Here is a 19,022-nt window from a genome sequence, read left to right on the forward strand (position 1 = left end):
CAGGGACGCTGGCTCATCGGAGAGGGAGGATGCGTCTGGTACGGATTCGCCAACTCCCTATTTGGTGAGTAGGAATGCAGGATGTTCATGTGGAGGTTTGGTTTTTAGTGTTTCTATTCTGATCTGTGTTATTTCTGATGTGGTTGAGAGTGGCTGTGTGTGTGTGGCTGCTTCCCAGAGCACTGCGCTTGTTAGAGTACATGATGTTAAAGCTTCCTTTCTGGGGTCGAAATTAAGGATTTTGCAAAATTAGAAAAGCATGTGAATATCTATGCTTGTAACTCTCGTTGTGATGCGCACGGTGCGTCTTTGTGGTCGTGTCAAACTTTCAGAGAAACGCATGAAAATCGGGGTATAGTGAATAAAACAATGCCAAAAATGATCATGCACCAAATTTGGAAAACATCAAACCAATTATTCGGCCAATTGATTAGGTTTCAATGCCTCCACATACTTAATCCTTTCTTTCTCTTAATTCCTGAACTGAGTGATCATCCTGCAGTCTGTCCTAACAGAGATCATTAAAGGTAAAAGGTGCAGATTGTCTTATTATCTCTTAGTTGTTTGCATTCAAGGTGATTCAGCACAGTGCGTAAAAGCCATGTTGCAGATCACTTAAAGACTTATAGGATGCACATCCCCTGGTGATGATGAGTTGTAAAGAACCAGTCCTGTGTGTGCATCCTCATGGTTTACTGGTCATTATTACTCCGGCTGAAGGCTGCAGGACGGACTGATGAATCCCCCTTACAGCCACTTCCAAAAGCTGCACATGCATGCATTTTTACGGTAGCTGGAGGTGTTTATAGGGTGGGAAGCATAGAGCTCCATCACAGACTTATAGGATGCACATCCCCAGATGGTGATGATGAGTTGTAAAAACACAGTCCTGTGTGTGCATCCTCATGGTATACTGGTCATTATTACTCAGGCTGAAGGCTGCAGGACAGACTGTTGAATCCCCTTACAGACACTTCCAAAAGCTGCAGGTGCATGCATATTTAGGTAGCTGGAGGTGTTTATAGGGGGGGAAGCATATAGAGCTCCATCACAGACGCTTAGTCATTTGTTCAAATGCCATTAGGAACTCTGGAAAGCCTGTCTGTCACCCAGGACTGTCAGCAGCGCGTATATACTGTATATATGGAGCAGCCCAGCCATTTAAATGGCCGCTAAATGCTTGCTACCATAGTTGAGTGTTTGTTCCCTGAGGCAATAGGGAAACCTCATCACTGCTCATTTAGCTGCCTGTGCAGCTCTCAGTCAGTGCACAAGCAGCAGGCTATAGGGCAGATGCATCAGCAGCATTTGTTGCAGAGTAAAATTACCCGTGGGAAATGTGTAATGAGAAAAGGGGACTCTGGTGGTCGTGACTTTGCTCAGGAGTGCTGATATGGATGCAAATGGGGCACAATGATGCAAGTGAGAATAAAGCAGTCACTCTTTCACCTGGAACAGAGCCAGGCTGGTGGGGATGAAAAAAAGAAAAAAGCTTAGTGTTCATTTTTTTTTGGAAGGGTCCAGGGGGTGCTGTGTAAAGGTTGCAAATAAGGAGTTTTGCATTAAAGGGACATAAAGTACAGAGTAATATCCATTTCCCCTGAGCACCGTATCCATCATTCAGATTTGGATGAAATGTGGTTAGATGCTAAATGCAAGAGAGGAAGACTCATTTGCAGAGTGAATGCTTTAAACATAAACATGGTCTTCTATCATGAGGAGTCATTGGCCTGACGCCTGATATCAAGTTCTTTAATGAGCACGCTTTCTTGCTATCAGTTCCACTAATTGCTTTAAAAGCTTTCCGAAGCATCCCGAACAACCTCTGAAGGCCAGGCAGATGGAGATATATTGGGTTTCGAAAACACTAATTTCTCCAGTCTTTGACGTTAACACAATGTTATAATGATTGCACTGCTGTGTGTTATACGAGTTCCAATAAAAGTGCCTGTTTCAAAGAGTTTTATTTGACAGATTTTGATTTGAAACTAACCAGTTAAAGCTGCAGTAGGAAAGTTGGAGCAAATATGATTTAAAAAAAAGTTGTTTGTATAAAACGGACCGGAGGAAAACAACCAATCAGAGCGGAGCTGGAGTCTTGCCGTCTCTGAGCAGCTGTCAATCACTCGCGAACGCCGATCAAACTAGGCTGCGCTGATTAAATATGAATCAATATTCTGTTACTGTAATGCCTATTTCTCGCCTCCAATGTTTTCAGAAACATCTTGTAGTGTACTGTTTAGTTGTACAATGAGAATGTTTGTGACTCGGCAGCCATGTTGAGATCAGTTGAGGAAATACCAAGCACCGCCCACCAGCCGGAGCAAACTTTTTCATTTTACAGCTAAAAAGTACACTACAAGATGTTTCTGAAAACATTCGAGGAGAGAAATAGGCGTCACAGTAACAGAATATTGATTCATATTTGATCAACGCTGCCTAGTTTGACCGTTTGATTGGAGTTCGTGAGTGATTGACAGCTGCCTCCGCTGAATGAACAGCCAATAGGAATGCTCTCTCTCTCTGAAATGACCTGTGATTGGCCAAAGTCTCCTGTCATGGGCTACATTTTTAAAGCCTGAAAACAGAGCCATGAGGAGGTGCAGAAGTCTAGTTATCTCTCAGAACACTTGAATTACAATATGCTTGAAGGTTATTATGGAATTTTTGCCCAATGATGCCAAAAACATTCTGCCTACTGACGCTTTAAACTAATTGCTGCAGAACTTTGGAAGAAAAAACAGACAGGAGAAGAGAAACTCATTTTAAAATACTTGTTTGGTTGCAGTCAGACTCATAAGCCCTCAGAGTTCTCCTTGTTCACACTGAACAGCATGCTTGACTGGATGCGACTGTCAGGAAATCCAATCTGCATGCATATCAAATATACTGCTTCAGAAGTGGTTCTGTTTGTATAGATGGTGTTATTATAACTTGTACCTGACAGCATGTTTTAATAATCTATCATGTTTTCATGACTTTGTTTCAAGTAACACAGCCGACATAAATTATCCATAACCACTGGTATTCACGGTCAGCTTCTTTTAAAAATTAATTCCTAAAGTTCATCGGTCATTCGAATAAAAATATGCCAACTTTGTGAATGGCTTTAAACAGGATAAAAAAAAAAAGCTGATGAAATATTTAGAGCTTTTCAGGAACAGAGACCTCCAACTCCCTTTACAACGGCACATTGCACGCTGGACGTCCGTAGTCAGCGGCCGTATAGCTTTAGTCTGACGGAGTTTGTATGAAGGGCTCATAAATCTTACACAAAAGGTTCCCTCTCGCTCACTTCAGTGCATCTAATCTCCTGATGGTTAAAGGCTCGCTTAAAGTGGAGCGCCTATCGGTAGCCACACACCCAGACCGAACGTCACAGCTTCTGTTACCTGTTGTGACTAGACATTCTGAGCATTTGGCCTCATCTATAGTAAGGATGTAAAACAATACTGAAAATATTGCAATGTTATGTTTTGTGATACTGTATTGATTTTCAAAAACAATGCATCGATTTTAATTAAATGTTAACATGCAAATATTACCTCAATCAATACTTAATTACACAAGATATGTGCCCTCTCAAAGTAGTGCTATGATGTTGAATGTTACAGGGACTATGATAAATGCTAAAGCAGATCGCACTGTTATATGTAATTCTGAGTACAATTACATCTCTTGATAGTGTTTTTGTGTCTTTTTGTGGTAGTTTTGCGTCTTTATGGTTGTTTCACATCTCTTTATAGTAAATCTGGGTCTCTTTGTGGTAGTCTTGCGTCTTTGTGGTAGTTTTGCATCTTTGTTGTAGTTTCTGCATTTCTTTGTGGTTGCTTCTCATCTCTTTATCGTAATTTTGTGTCTCTTTGTGGTAGTTTTGCATGTTTTTGGTAGTTTTGCATTTCTTTGTGGCTGCTTCTTATCTCTTTATCGTAATTTTGAGGTAGTTTTGCATTTCTTTGTGGTAGTTTCACATTTCTTTGTGGTTGTTTCACATTTCTACAGAAATTGTGTGTCTCTTTGTGGTAGTTTTGTATCTTTGTGGTAGTTCCGCATTTCTTTGCGGTTGTTTCACATCTCTTTAAAGTAAGTTTGTGGTAGTTTTGCATTTCTTTGTTGTAGTTTTGCATCTTTGTGGTAGTTTCTCATGTCTTTATAGTAATTTTGTGTCTTTTTGTGGTAGTTTTGCATCTTTATGGTTGTTTCACATCTTTTTTATAGTAATTCTGTGTCTCTTTGTGGTAGTTTTGTGTCTTTGTGGTAGTTTTGTATCTTTGTGGTAGTTCCGCATTTCTTTGTGGTTGCTTCTCATCTCTTTATCGTAATTTTGCATTTCTTTGTAGTAGTTTCACATCTCTTTACATTAATTTTGTGTCTATCTGTGGTAATTTGTGAAAGTTTTGCATCTCTTTGTGGTAGCTTTGCATCTTTGTGGTCATTTTGTGTGTCTTTGTGGTACTTTTTCGCCTCTGTAATTGTTTTGTGACTCATTCAGTGACGGTCCAGGAGGCCTCCCGACCCTGTGGGCCCCTAGGCCTGTGCCCGTTAAGCCAGTTAATTAATCCATGCAGCAGAGGAAGGAACTAAAGACTTCCACACATTAAACTCAGTGAGTCAGATCTATGCAGCACACAAGTCCCTCCCTGGCTTTTCCCGCCAGGCCATCCTGTTGCTTTCCTACTGCTACAATTTTCACACAGTACGCTCAACTTTAACTAAATTGAATTTTCCTTTGCTTAAGAGCCTCTTGAATCTGTCAAACTTTTAAATTGAAAACAAACTCACAGGTGCTGCTTCCAGTTCCTCTGGGATAAGTTGGCAATTTCCAAAACAGGATTACTTTATTTCAGTCATATCGCGGAGAATAAAGCAAGCCTCCAACGTTTCTCCTCATCCGGATGTACTCTGATTGTATCCGCTGTCTCGTTAACCCAAGTGTTATGTCGAGTTTTAGCACCATCTGAAGATGTGTAACGCTGGCATCCACAAGGAGCCAATTTATTAAAATCTGCCTGACAGGACTTTGGCTTCTACAAGCTAAAAACCGAGCAGGACGGGAGACAAAGAGGGAGAGTGTGGAAGAGAGGGAGAGAGAGCAATGGCTCGAAGACATCATTAGAACCTCCATTGGTTATGGATGAGTAATTCCTCAATGGGCTCATAAAAACAGAGTGAAAGAAAGAGTAAGGGAGGATCAGAGAAAGGAAAAGTGAAATTGATTATTTAGATGAACAATGCAGGGCGCAGCTTTGACAAAGTGACTGTCTCTGTCTTCACCAAATCTCTACAAAGCTTTCTGAATGATCGATGTTCCCTCAAATAAGAGGGTATCACTGTCAATGACAAAAGATATTGTTAGTGTGGTGCTGGGACATTGTATTCCTGCTCCCTCATGACATTGATTTCTACTTTTTGCTCGCAGTCTCCTGCTTTTTAGCCCATTACGTTTTAGATTTTTGAATGACTGAACAATTGACAATCCACCGCTTTGACTTTATGCCAAGAGCACAAACTGAAGACAATTTGTGGAGACCTTTTTCCTTTGACGTCAGCCACCTGGCATCCATTTAGCCGCTTCACCTATTCCGCCCAGTTCTTCGCATTTCCCTCTCTATATCACCGAACTTTATTGTCTTCCCATGCTGCGGAGGAACGGGAGAGGATCTTTTTTTCCGTCTTTATTTGACACCGGGTCTGCGTGTTCCTGCATACTGTTTGCTGCCTCCTCCTGCTTCAAGTGGACTCTGCACACAGTCACTGGATTAACCTTGCACTGCTGGGCCCACTCGCTGCATACTGAAGTTAGATTGCCCTCCTGCTTGCTCGCTCACACACACACACACACACACACACACACACAAACACACACACACACACACACACAAACCGGCGCAGATGTGGGCACAGAAATGGATGAACATGTACAGGGGGGGGGAGAGGAAATGCATATACATGTGCATCACGCAGGCAACACCTGGCCAGAGTGATGTGAATTTGTTGCGACGGCGAGGAGAAGTCTCAGCGGGGAGAAAGAAAGCAGAACAATGGCGCTCTGCCACAAAAGGTCAGAGTGAGCGAGCCAGCTAATGAGTCTGTGTAATAAATAGTGTATTAAAGCAGAGACTCTCACAGCAGAGGCAAAAAATATGGACATTAGTGTGAATGATTATCTTCGTACACGCAGAGAGCGACTCGCCAAGGCAGTCATCCTTAATGTTAGCCAGACATTTGCAATCTGAGCTCCTTCTTTTTTTTTTAACCGGTTAGTGCTGTCACAGTAGTTCTGTGCACCTGTGATGACTGAGGGGAAATACGCTGGGATTTATTGAGCTAACACAGCTTTATTTGATCCTGTGTTTTTCATTCAAACTGCCTTTTCCTGGATACACAGTATCAGACTATAGTGATACCGAACCGGATGCTTTCAAACAGATAAAGAGAAAGAAACAGTGAGGGAACATCACAGAGACGGCGGAACAGAGATGTTCCTTTTTTAATTTCAGATATCATCAGATCATAAGATGTTTCATTTTGGAATATTAGATTCAGCTGCTGCCTTTGATCCTGCCGGAGGACTGGGAGACGGACGGGAGGTGATGTTTGATTTTACATGCTATGAAGTCACATCCAAAGTTATATGGGTGTCTTTCACTATATTGCATTGCCTCGAATAAAGATTTCCCTGTCACCCATATATCAGCTTAGTTGTACGTAAAGGCGTATGAATGACACGTAATTTGCAAGGCTTTTGACGTGTCATTTCTACGCCATGTAGTCTGTACTGAGTCCAATGTCAACACATCTGCGTAAATATGCCACGCTCAGAGCTAGGGACGTAGAATAAGGAGTGATGGTACGTGTCCACAGGAGGGATCGCCTCGCTTACCAGCATTGAATACTTGATGGGCTGCCACTAGACACTGATCGGGCGAACGCTTTCACTTGTGGGCTGCTGCTCCCAGCTTTCAAATCAGAACCAACATGGCGGCTCATTTGGAAACTTTTTCTCGTATATTATGAAAAAAAATCTACAAAATGTGTTTCTGAAAACATTTCATGAGAAAAATGAGCCATGCAGGTGCTGAATCTGTCTTCAATTTTAGATCGATAACGGTTAGTTTTTCCAGAGTTTCCAGAGGCAGCAAGTCAACGTCACATCCCTAGCCTAGACCTCAACTTTATGTAAATGAGGAGCGGCCAACGTTACGGTCTGTCTCTCGAAACGCAACGCTACCAGAATGCATTGCACGGCTGCAAGACAATAAGACAATAAGTTGAAGCGCGGAAAGGACGGATTTTGTGGACTGGTATCATTATAAAGACTGCATATGGCAGGCAGGAGGTGGATGGGTCCAACAAACACAGGACCTTCAACCAGGAGACCGGTGTTGGAAACTGGTGTTTGTAAGTTAAGTTGGTGGCGTTTGTCAGGTGTTTTCCATACTTATGCTATGTTGTTTCCGTACATATATTACTTAGATTATGTACTTATTTTAAGCCCAACCATGACGTTTTTCCTAAACCTAACTAAGAGGTTTTGTTGCCTAAACCTAACTGCAGACATTACTTTACAAATGACTCACAAAAAGCATCACACAAATGATTCAAGAGATGCCTAAAATGCGTCCTCATGACACGCAGAATGTCCTTATAATGTTGTCGTCCATACCCCTTCACTTGAGTTTGGGTTGGTAACAAGATAAAGAGCTGTTCTCATCAAGAGGGTGGACATGTGATGGAATTAGCTCATATAATCAAGTTTTCATATAAAAAAGTGATAAATCACAATCAAAGACAACATTTATGTGGAGCCTTGGGGCAAAAGGTCGCTGTCAGTTGGTGCAGCAACATGGTGATTGCCAGTGTTCAATTTTGATGCCTCTGTATGCGTGTCATGGAGGAGAGCTGCTAATTAGCTTTTGGAGTTTTGAGAAAGTGTGATTGGATTTGACTCCATTTACACTAAATGTTATTTCAGAGACGTGCTACACCACATGCTCCCAACCCAGGTTTTGGGATAGAACTCATGGAATTTACTCAGAAATCAAGTTCTTCATGTCGTTGCACTCTTTGCCTCTGCTTTTCCTGTCAGTTATTTCATATATTAGGAAATCTAGGAGTGTATTATCTTGCTTACATCATTAGGGATGAACTGGATTGGTGGATCCAATACTGACCTTATTAAGCGGTCCAGGTACTGGCTAGATGTAACTGATCCACACAATACAGTTTTCTTTGTCAATATCACTTTCAAATTGAGTGTTTTTGCTCTACATGCACAGTCATACAGTCTCATCAGACTGATGACTCTACAGGTATAAAATTGACCCCAATACGTTCCACACAGCGAGGTATAGAGGTACAGATTTTGCCTTTGGGAAATAAAGACACTGGTATCGTATCGGTTCCCGGTATCGGCGGATGAGGCTGAGGTATCGATATTGGTATGAGGAGAGAATACATTGGACTGGTGCATCCCTACACACCATGGCCACTCATCACAGGCAAACAGAAAAGCTATATCCAAAGCGTCATCCACTTTTTAACAAGTTCTTTAAACTACTAGTAAATACCTTCAGACTAAATAACCAAATAGGTCACATTTGTCATTGCCTTCCAAAACAACACATGTTCATTCTCTCATTTGACTCTGCATGTCAGCAGAAACACATCCTGTGTCAGTATACTTCAAAACACTTCACATGTGACTAGTACAAAAAGATTCATATGACTATGGTTACAGTTTGGCAAGTTAGTGCTACAGACACAGAACTACATTATTAAAGTTAAAAGGAAATATTGTGTCCCACAACCTCGCAGTTGCATTTTAGGGTTGAGAGATATCAAAATAAAACTAGAGAAATTAAGGTTTGTGCTTCGTGGCTCTGCCAACAATTCAGAAAATGTGGCGTCCCTTCCTGGAATATATTGAATCTACACTTTAAATCTCCTCATACTGTATGTAATTTGCAGACCTACAGTCATTGCCATTATTTTTGAACCCCCCCCCCCCTTTTTTAATTTAATTTTATTACTTTATTCTATTTATTTATTTCTCATTGTGTGTGTTTTTGTTTGCTTTTAATCCTTTACCAATTATTTAAATCTTTTTTTTTCCTTTTGTGCTCTTTTGTTTGTGAAACACAAAATGTTGTTTGCATTGAATGTGGAAAACTGAAAACAACTAAACACATTTAAAAAAAAAAAAAAAGAAACAAGGATATATTGTGGTTTCTATAAAAAAGAGATATTCATTTATCCCCTCCAGGACCACTTACTCACTTTTTCTGGAGCTTTTGACCATGTGACATGGTGACTGCATGTGATTTTTGCTTCATTGTTAATCATGGAGCTGTAGATGTTAAGTCAGTTCCATTATTCTGAGCACTTCTGGGACTTTTACCAGACAACTTAACCAACGTCATCTGCAGACGAACACCATGTGATATGGTCAAAAGCTCCAAGTGAGTAAATGGACCTTGATTGGAGGCTATTTTGTCAACTTAACCAAGAGTTATTTTTTTCTTGCAAGGAGTCTCCTTTTAAAACTTTGTTTTTATTACCTCCGCCAAGGCCAAAGGCCTAGGAAGGAGATTATGTTTCCACCGGCATTGATTTGTTTGTTTCTTTGTTTGTTTGTTTGTCCGTTAGCAGGATTACTCCAAAGTCTGCGATGGATTTGAATGATTTTTTTTCTGAGGGGTGGGGTGTGGCACAATGAACAATACATTAGATTTTGGGGGCGATCCGGATCATGATCCGAGTTCAGGATAACCACAGGGTATAACACATGCGCAGTGTACCTGATGACGCATTTATGGTGCGTGACCCCGCCTCCTTCTGAGAGCAGAGAGATACGTGTGTGGATGTGTGTGCAGAAGCTGCTGGCCGTCCGCAGTGAGAAAGAAAAAAGCTGTAGATCACCGGATGAAAAAACAACGTAGTGTAACGTTATACAGACATAACAAGGCTGCTGAATGACAGAGGCATCCGCTGATACGTTACACCGAAACACACCGTGTTAATAACAAGCCGACCACCTCACCTAACCGCCAGCCGTGAGCTGTGATGTTTTTAAAGTCACGCGTTGGCAGAGGTCTGCACTCTCCGAGTGCAATCCCAGTTTTAGATAGTTTACCCAGTAGGTAAGTCCATTTCACCAGTGGAAGTTAGATAAACTGTGGTCCTGCAGCTTAATATACTTACAAACTGATACGGCTGCTTCTATCGGTGCAGGGTTCAAGGTAACAAGTGTTGCTATTGCACTACACCGGTGTTTACTGATGATACCTGGCTATAAACACCATCACTAAGATTCTGCTGGGCCACTTGATGTGAGAAGACAGCTCTCCTAGCGTTTCCTTTGAAAGTTAATAGAGTGCAGACAGAGAATAACAGAGGAGAAATTACAGCACAGATGAGATAGGGCAACAATGAGCGGGGTTGAAAGCGTCTTTTGTCAAAATATCTGGGAAATATGTTTGGGACTGTTGTTATGTGTCAGTCGGCTGAGAGCAAACAGTTGTTGTTGTAAAACTGTCTTGACTTTGTAATATTGTGGAGACGGAGCTAATAAAAGCCCGTAGCTAAGCAGGAAAAGCAACACAAGCACAATATCTGGGGACAACAACAAGACAAGCATAACACGCTGTGCTCAGTCAGGGGTACATGGAGCATGTTCAATGTATTTGCACACAGACAAACACAAAAACATTCTGCAGAACCATCATCTTCAATCACAGAGCTAAATTTGTTTCCATCTTCTTTTACCGCATATAACTTTTTTCCCCCCTCGTCACTTTTTTCCTTTTATCCATTCATCGTGCTGAGTAACTGTGGCACCTCAGCGAAAAAAGGCCTGGACCGCCTTCTTAAAGGAGTGTCCAGTTCAGCTCCGCTTCATTGCGGCTGAAAATCAATGGGCATGAAACACGGCCTCGCGGATCGTAATGGCTTCAAAACAAACAGCAAACAGGATAAAAAGGCTGAGGGGTCAGCGTGAACACACTGAGCCACTGGGCTCCGTGTTCCCACGCTGTGCCTCTGAAATACAAAGAAAGAAAGGCACAAAGAGAGAGAGGGATAAGAAGGCTTCTAGAAATCTTCTGTTGTGTTTCACCGCATTGCTTCTGTCAAGCAGAGACACTACAGGTAGTGCCGCTGTTTGTGATTTACAGCGGTGCGTATCTGCTGCAAGGCCCCGGCGTGTGAACCGAAATATGTGATGATTACACAACCACGTTTGCTGAACTTTTATCATTCCGCACATCTCACTCTGGCAATTGTTTTATAAAATCATAACCCGTCCTCTCTCTTTAAATCATAATGCTCCTTTTAGCTGCACTTTGGACTTCAGAAAGAGTTTTATATCACTGTGACCGTGCATGTATTCCTCCCTAGAGTAGATAAACATTTGGACAGGCGGTGCTTTTTTGTCCCTCATGAGCCCATTAAACCTGCAGTAGGCAGAATATTTTTGGCATCATTGGGCAAAAATTCCATAATAACCTTTCAGCATATTGTAATTCAAGTGTTCTGAGAGATAACTAGATTTCTGAGCCTCCTCATGGCTCTGTTTTCAGGATTTGAGAAAGTTTGCTCCGGCTGGTGGGGCGGTGCTTGGTATTTCTTCAACTGATCTCAACTTGACTGCACAAACTTTCTAATTTTACAGCTAAACAGTACACTACAAGATGTTTCTGACAACATTTCATGTAAAAAATAGTCATTACAGCAACAGAATATTAATTCATATTTGATCAGTGCTGCCTAGTTTGACCGTTTGATCGTAGTTTGTGAGTGATTGACAGCTGCTCAGAGACGGCAAGGCTCCAGCTCGGCTCTGATTGGTTGTTTTCCTACGATCTGTGAAATCTTGCAGATGTCATTAGGAGCACTGGAGGACACAAAGGCACATGATTTTTTTCAGATTACCTGTCCCATGCACTACTGTCAGGATATAGTGACCGTTTTATAAAAATAACTTCTTTTAATCATATTTGCTCCGATTCTACCCATTGCAGCTTTAAATGTGAAGTAGTCAGGGTGTACAGTGTTATGTTAGCTTGTGTTTTGTATTGACACCCTTCTGGCTCTTTCTACATGCTCTGTGAATGAATCTATACTACATGTAATGGTTACTTATGTATGTGTGTGCCCTGTCTGCCCTGTAGGCATCGTCTCACTGATCTCCCTGGCTGTCCTCTCCTATGAGCGCTACAGCACCATGGTGGCGCCCACCGAGGCGGACTCCTCCAACTACCGGAAGATCTGCCTGGGCATCGCCCTGTCCTGGGTCTACTCCCTCATCTGGACCGTGCCTCCGCTCTTTGGCTGGAGCAGCTATGGTCCCGAGGGTCCCGGGACCACCTGCTCCGTCGACTGGACGGCCAGGACGGCGAACAGCATATCGTACATCATCTGCCTGTTTGTGTTCTGCCTCATCGTGCCGTTCCTGGTGATCGTGTACTGCTACGGGAAGCTGCTGTGCGCCATCAGACAGGTGAGGCGATACGGGGATGGTGGTGGATTCCACTATGGCTGCCGTGTTAAAGGTCCCCTGTGCTGTGATTTATTTGTCACGTAACTTCCGTACTTAAGTTACGCCACTTCCGCAGCTATTTCAACCCAAAACACGATCTTTTCCTAAACCTAAACCTTTTGTTGCCTAAACCTAACCTAACCTGGATCTTTTCCTTAACCTAACTAAGTAGTTTTGGTTGCCTAAATGTAACCAAGTTGTTTCCTGTGAAGATGGAAGTTTATTTTGAAAAGACTGTAAGCATGTAACGAGCAGAAATTGACATTTGTGTCACGTGTTGCTGGACATTCGTAGGAAAATGCACGAAAAATGAGGAATAACTTTTCGTAAGATATCATACGAACTGTTGTATGAGGATACGTTGGCCGAAGGTCCAGATATTTAACCTCAGGAGATGGAGGAGACCAAAACAGAGCTAAGAGGAGAGTGAATATTTGGCTTACATTGATCAGGTGACCAGAGACACAATCCAAATGAATGCTAACGTTACTCTGTGTCTGCTGGATGTGTAAATAGGTAATTGTTGGCTAACACCCTCACAATATCAACTTAAAATGTTAACTTAAAACATGTATTGTCGTAGGGTATAAAGTGTGAAACCGCTCCATAGACAATGAATTGGGAGAGATGTTGTAGATGACATTGAGAGCACCCAGGGGAATGATTTGAGTATATGGGAATACTACAACAGAATAAAGCTCATTTGGGTATAAAAAAAAGAAAACAAATATTCTGTGATTACACAAAATCAGTCTCCCATTCATTGTTTATGGAGCAGCTCCAGACTCTATACTCTACGACATCACAAGTTTGAGACTTACTTCTCTGGTTTCTGGCTTTGAGAGAGAGGAGCTAATGCTCACATATATTGATTGAACTTCCCAAGGCCATGGCAATAACATAATGCTATTCTTAGTTTAGGAGGTGTTCCCCTTTAATAACCTCCATTACCCAAAAACGTTTTCCAATATAACAATAATACTAAAATGAAACATAAAGCTCACAGGGATGGCATCATTACGTTCATAGTAGCTGATTCAGCAGATGCTGAGTATCTCACTGTGGTGATGTCACATTATTAACTGCAGCCCAACACATCCCAACTTAAGAACAGATGCAGCAACAGTGGAAATAAAATTGAATTATATCAAAGCCTCTAGATGCTGAATGTGGTTGTAAATTAAATTACCAAAATAAAGAGAAGTTATATTGTAATAATATTGACAAATGTTCTTGTCTTTATTAAGACAGGTTGTTTCAATCTCCTAAACAATAAACAGATCTTATAAGAAACATTAAGTTCAACCCAGCAGCGTATCATATTTGTGATTGGCCCCAGTGCACATTTCTTTTCTTGGGCCCTCGCCCTCAAACACAAGCACATACTTGTGGCGCACACAACCACTCCAGACAAATGCTATGCCACCATGGAGAGGCTCACCATGCAACTCCCATACTGCAAACCAGCCTTAGATCAGCACCACGGACAGCAGCCGAAGCGCCAAATTTATCAACGCTATTTTAACAGCCTGCCATAGACTCAGCCGTCCATTGTTCTCACAGTAACAGATTACAGTAGGTGCACATTTTCCAACATATGAGGCGTAACAATTACAGTGCTATAGATTTAAACCCCTGATCCCACTCCATAATAACAAAAATAAACCAATACTCACCCATTAGACATTTATCATACTGGTCTTGTGCTCCGCAAAATCATTAACAACACTGCTTAAGAACCACGTCCTTTTTTACTGCACTGTCCTGGCCGTGGGAGACGCAGCTTGACGCGGCACGCCGTTTTGACCTGAACTTTTGTCAGACGCCCAGCTGTTTCTATTTATTCCTATCGCTCGCCTTGATATCGCCTCAATGGACCAGTACCGGCTGATTGGTGAAGTTGAAACGAGGAGTTATCTTCCTCTTTTCCCTACAAAAGCCTTAATAAGGAGGCAGGGCGATCACCAGATAGCTGAAAGTTTCCTACTGCTGTTGGCTATATTGTATGTCATTTCCAGGAAATATCACAATAAAAAGAACGAACAAAGGAAGATAATTGGTTACGTTTCGAGCGCAGAGCTGATAGGTAGCCTACAGTACATGGTTTGTTTACATGACATAACAGAAGTGCATTTAACAGATTCAGTGTGGACACGGTGAAGGTGTTTTCTGGGCTACAGCAAACAGTTGCAATTGTGCATCATGATTACACTCAAACAACACTTAAGTATCATGTAATAGTAAATGGATTATTGAATTCCTCATCGTATCTCAAAATAGAGATCTGCTGTGGTGTAAGTGAATTACCGCTCACAGATTCAACATTTCCAGAGCTGAATAGATGCACATAAACACTCTCTTTTGTTGTGGAGCAACTAAATCTAAAAACCTATAGTGCATTGCCCACTCTGTTATTCTGCTGATCTCTGGCAGTTAAACATTTTTCAGTTCAAACTACTTTTCTCTCCCGAAGCTGTGAACCAGTGATCCAAAGCCTACAGCTGCATTCAAATGGCTGTTTTATAGCAGAGCTAATTACAGTGATGAATCATGAACTCTGGTTTTATCGCACTAAAATTACCATCGACGCCATCACTGCAAGTCTGTGAGTTCTGGTCTTTGTCAGCGGAGCTAAATTTTGATGGGTCAAATCACACACGCCATTGGGTTCACACATTTATCTTAATGACTGGATTGATGTGTTAAATACACTGGTCTCAAAAGAGAGCGCTCAGTGTCCTCACAACCTCACAGCGACAGGGGAAATATAGCTTTTTAAACAGTGATGATTTGAGTCTGTTAAAACCAAAAGTTTCTTCAGTAACAAATCAAACTTTGGTTGCTTGTACACCTCCTCCGATAATGCACAGATCCACTCACTTTACCACCACTCAGCATCAAATTATGGAAAAAAAAAACAAGCTGCATTCATGCAAATAGTTGGTTAATTCATCCAGTCATTAAGTAATTCATTAATTGACTTATTACCAATGGCAGAGCGATTTTTAAGAAATTTCTTACGGTGTATTTCCCCCAACACTGGGTAACGTTACAAAAATAAATCATTTAGAGAGAGAAAGAGGCACCGTGTCCCAACAGCAACCCTTACGTTGAGTCATGTAAACAAACCACGTACTGATCAGCTGTAATATTATATTCATAACTATGTTTTCATTAGTGTATAATCACCTGAAACTAAGAATCGTTGTGTTTTTGTTTGCTTAGAATGAGCCCTTCATATCTACATAGGGAGCGGGTCCTCTTCACGAAGTCCGCCATGTTGCTCCGCCATGTTTCTACAGTAGCCCAGAACGGACAAACCAAACACTGGCTCTAGAGAGAGCCTTTCAGGTTTTTAGGCCTCTGGTGATTCCCACCCTTAGAAAAAAAAGTGTAAGAAGCTTCATAAAGTCTTTGTCTGTTTTTAGGTTCACTTTCACCGTGATTCCTTCGATTCTGACATGTAGAATAAATACAGGTCCAGATTATGTTCATTAAATATTCAGCAGTGGATGTCTGCTGTGAGGTGAGGAGGACAACAGATCACACACTGTATTATTTTGTAGGATTTGGCTCTTCCTCCTCTTGGCTGTGAACTGTGGCATGAGGTAACCGATGTTTTGGTTTTTCACACACTGTCCCACACTTACTGACTGGAAGGATATGAGAGGAGACAGTGTGGAAGGTAGTACTCTTTCTCTCTCCAGGGACGCCTCACAAACACACATAAAGAAACACACAGTTTGCAAGAACAGGTCCTAGAGCAATTTTTCCAGGAGTACAACTCACTTCGTGAGCATCATGTATTCTCAGGTAAACAATGAATCATGATCCTCCCGTCTTTAACAAAGCTTTGTGATTGTCTTCCTCTCTCTTAGTAATTATAATTATTTTATAATAGTTTTGCAGCAGTTTCTTTCACTTTCTTTTGTCCCCTCTCACACTTTATCTATTTGCTGTTTCGTCATCAGAAAACAAACACGGTTCTTTGTATAGATTAAGAAGGAGGCAAGGGGAAAGTAATAGCCTTTAGTTATCTTTCTCTCTTTGTTGTTATCAGCCTTTACCTCCCTCCCTCTCTTTCTCTTTTTTTTCCTTCCAAACTCTCTCTCTTATACATCTATTATACATAGGCTTCAGCTTCCTTGTCCCCTATTCTCGTCCTTCATCCCTTCATTGGGCGGGATTACATGCGCATTCTTTATCTTTCCCTGGTTTTAATGACTCGCCGTGCTCTTCAGGGTTGTTCTTCACCCACTGACAATGCTACGTAAAGTAAAGGCTATAGTTCTCCTGTCACATTATGTTATGCAACACCAGCTGGGACACGTAAAAAGTAGTTGAGCAACTTGTCCACTAAAAGTTAAAGAAGCTGAACTCCCCTATCAAATAATATGCGGCTCAATGGAGCGGACCACATGGGGAAGACTGAACCAAGTTTGGGTTTGGTCCAAGTTGATGTGAATTCACTATACAACCAACTATCAGAGGTGAGAGGAGACACAGAGAGAGAGGGTAGGACGTTTAGTTTCGTAGTAGGACTCTCTACCTTCTGTATTAAATTACCGGCCTACGCTTATCAGTTCACTTTAGTTTAATGCTTTACCTTGCCATGATGTGAAAATGCGCACCTTGTTCAGTTAAACTAGGCATCATCCTCTCAATCACATGCTTGCTGGTGGGTTTTTAGTTTTGGCTGTACCGAATAGTTCGAAGCTTCGAAAGCTGCATTCATAACATTGACATTCAAATTCTAAATCAACATTTGAATGAGATCTGGATGTTATTTGGAGCCAGAGTCTACGCAGGGGAACTGGAGACGCGTATCAAGGTCCCGCCCACACACCCGCCCAAGCCAAGCTGAGCACGACCGCAGTTTGAGCTGAGCACGACCGCGGCTTGTTAGCGTGAGCCAACTAGCTGCTACGTTAGCACCACTGCAGCTGTTTAGCTAGAAAGACACAACAACTAAAAATAGTATCTCTATAAATACATTTATGATCAAATTGACACATTCTATTACTCAGACTGTTGTGACGGTTATGAAAAGTTAAAGTTACATCTCCTCTCTCGTACATTTCCCGAGCCTCCGGCGATTATGTCACTCAGAGCAACTGTCACTCAGAGCTGTCAATCATGATGTCTCATCCCCTTTTTATAGCATCAAATAACTAGTTAAAACCAAACTTATCAGAAAAATTAAAACTTGAACATACATCAGCGTGATAAAAACTACCTAAAATTACAGAAACCATATTTTGGAAAAGCTATTTGAAGTTTACCTTGGCTTTTTAGTTTTTGGCCCATGTCCCATCCACTAACATGGAGGGGGCGGGCTTTATGACCTATACTGCAGCCAGCCACCGGGGGGGTGATTGAGATATTCACTTTTTGGGAGCATCCATCTTTTTATACAGTCTATGGTTTAAACCCTGTATTTCTGCATTGTTGCAGATGACGAGTAGGCCACACTAATATTATTAGTATTATACTGCTTCCGACTCATGTGATTCAAATATCTCCAATAACTCCAGAGCGTTGCAAAGTTCAAAAGTCAAAATGTATTGAAAAAGATTCTAAAATTCACAACTTGTTTTTATCAAACAATATATTCTGCTTCAATCCATATTTGTTGGCGTTTAGCCTTTGAAAAACGACATTTTCACTGCGGCCAAAAAATTGTTTGCGCTCCTGCTTGCTGCATACAAAGGGAGAATAGGAACTGTATTAACGGGGCGGTCTGACACCAATCTAACAGCGCCATAAATTACATTTATATGGGCTAACCAAAATTAGGGTTCACAACATGTTTTTATCTCAGGAAATATTCTGCTTCTATCCACATTTATTGGCGGTTAGCCTTTAAAAAAATGACATTTTCACTGCGGACTTGCTCTCCTGCTTGCCGCATACAAAGGGAGGCTAGGAACTGTATTAACGGGGCGGCCTGGCACCAATCTAACAGCACCATAAATTACATTTATATGGGCTAATCAGAAAATAGGGTGAAAAAAAGACATTCGGTACAGCCCTGTTAGTAAAATAAATGGACAGATAGACAGGAAAAGAGAAGACAGGCACAGACAGCCATACAGGCAGAGCTCATCTCTGCTTGCTTGCCAATGCTTGTAAATGTCTGTCAGTGTTGTCATCTCTTTTTATTTCTCTGTGATGGGAAATTGAGGGCTTTATCAGTGCAGCAGACAGGAACTGTGAGAGAGGGGAGTTTTGTCCTTTCACAGGCACTTCAGTCAGGGAACATCGTAAAACAGATGTATGCGTCAGAGCTCGTCTTTGGATTACTGTCTTTGCCTTTGGCCTTGTGTGTAGAATCAAATGACCTCTGTGCCTTTTTGCTGGTCAATGTCTCAACTATGGTGATAGTTTAATGTGAATGATCACAGAAGTATTGACTCCATGACAGCAAAAGCATTTTGCACGAGTGTATAATGTTATTTCCTTAACGTATGTTAATAAAAATCAG

General features: G+C 41.5%; 1 protein-coding gene and 1 long non-coding RNA gene across 3 annotated transcripts in view; one reads left to right on the top strand and one right to left on the bottom strand.

The window, feature by feature from the left end:
• LOC119498544 overlaps positions 1–19,022 on the bottom strand; it is a 192,966-nt gene that overhangs the window by 89,322 nt on the left and 84,622 nt on the right. The gene's annotated exons all lie outside the window — the stretch shown is intronic.
• The window catches only part of LOC119498543 (vertebrate ancient opsin-like), a 75,427-nt gene that overhangs the window by 604 nt on the left and 55,801 nt on the right, over positions 1–19,022 (top strand). The window contains exons 1-2 of the mRNA XM_037787497.1: positions 1–64; positions 12,171–12,499. The exon at positions 1–64 is cut by the window's left edge and continues 604 nt beyond it. Coding sequence (XP_037643425.1) covers positions 1–64; positions 12,171–12,499 — 393 coding nt within the window. The remainder of the gene's footprint in view (positions 65–12,170; positions 12,500–19,022) is intronic.

This window comes from Sebastes umbrosus, chromosome 12 (genome assembly GCF_015220745.1).
Source record: "Sebastes umbrosus isolate fSebUmb1 chromosome 12, fSebUmb1.pri, whole genome shotgun sequence".
NCBI lineage: Eukaryota > Metazoa > Chordata > Actinopteri > Perciformes > Sebastidae > Sebastes > Sebastes umbrosus.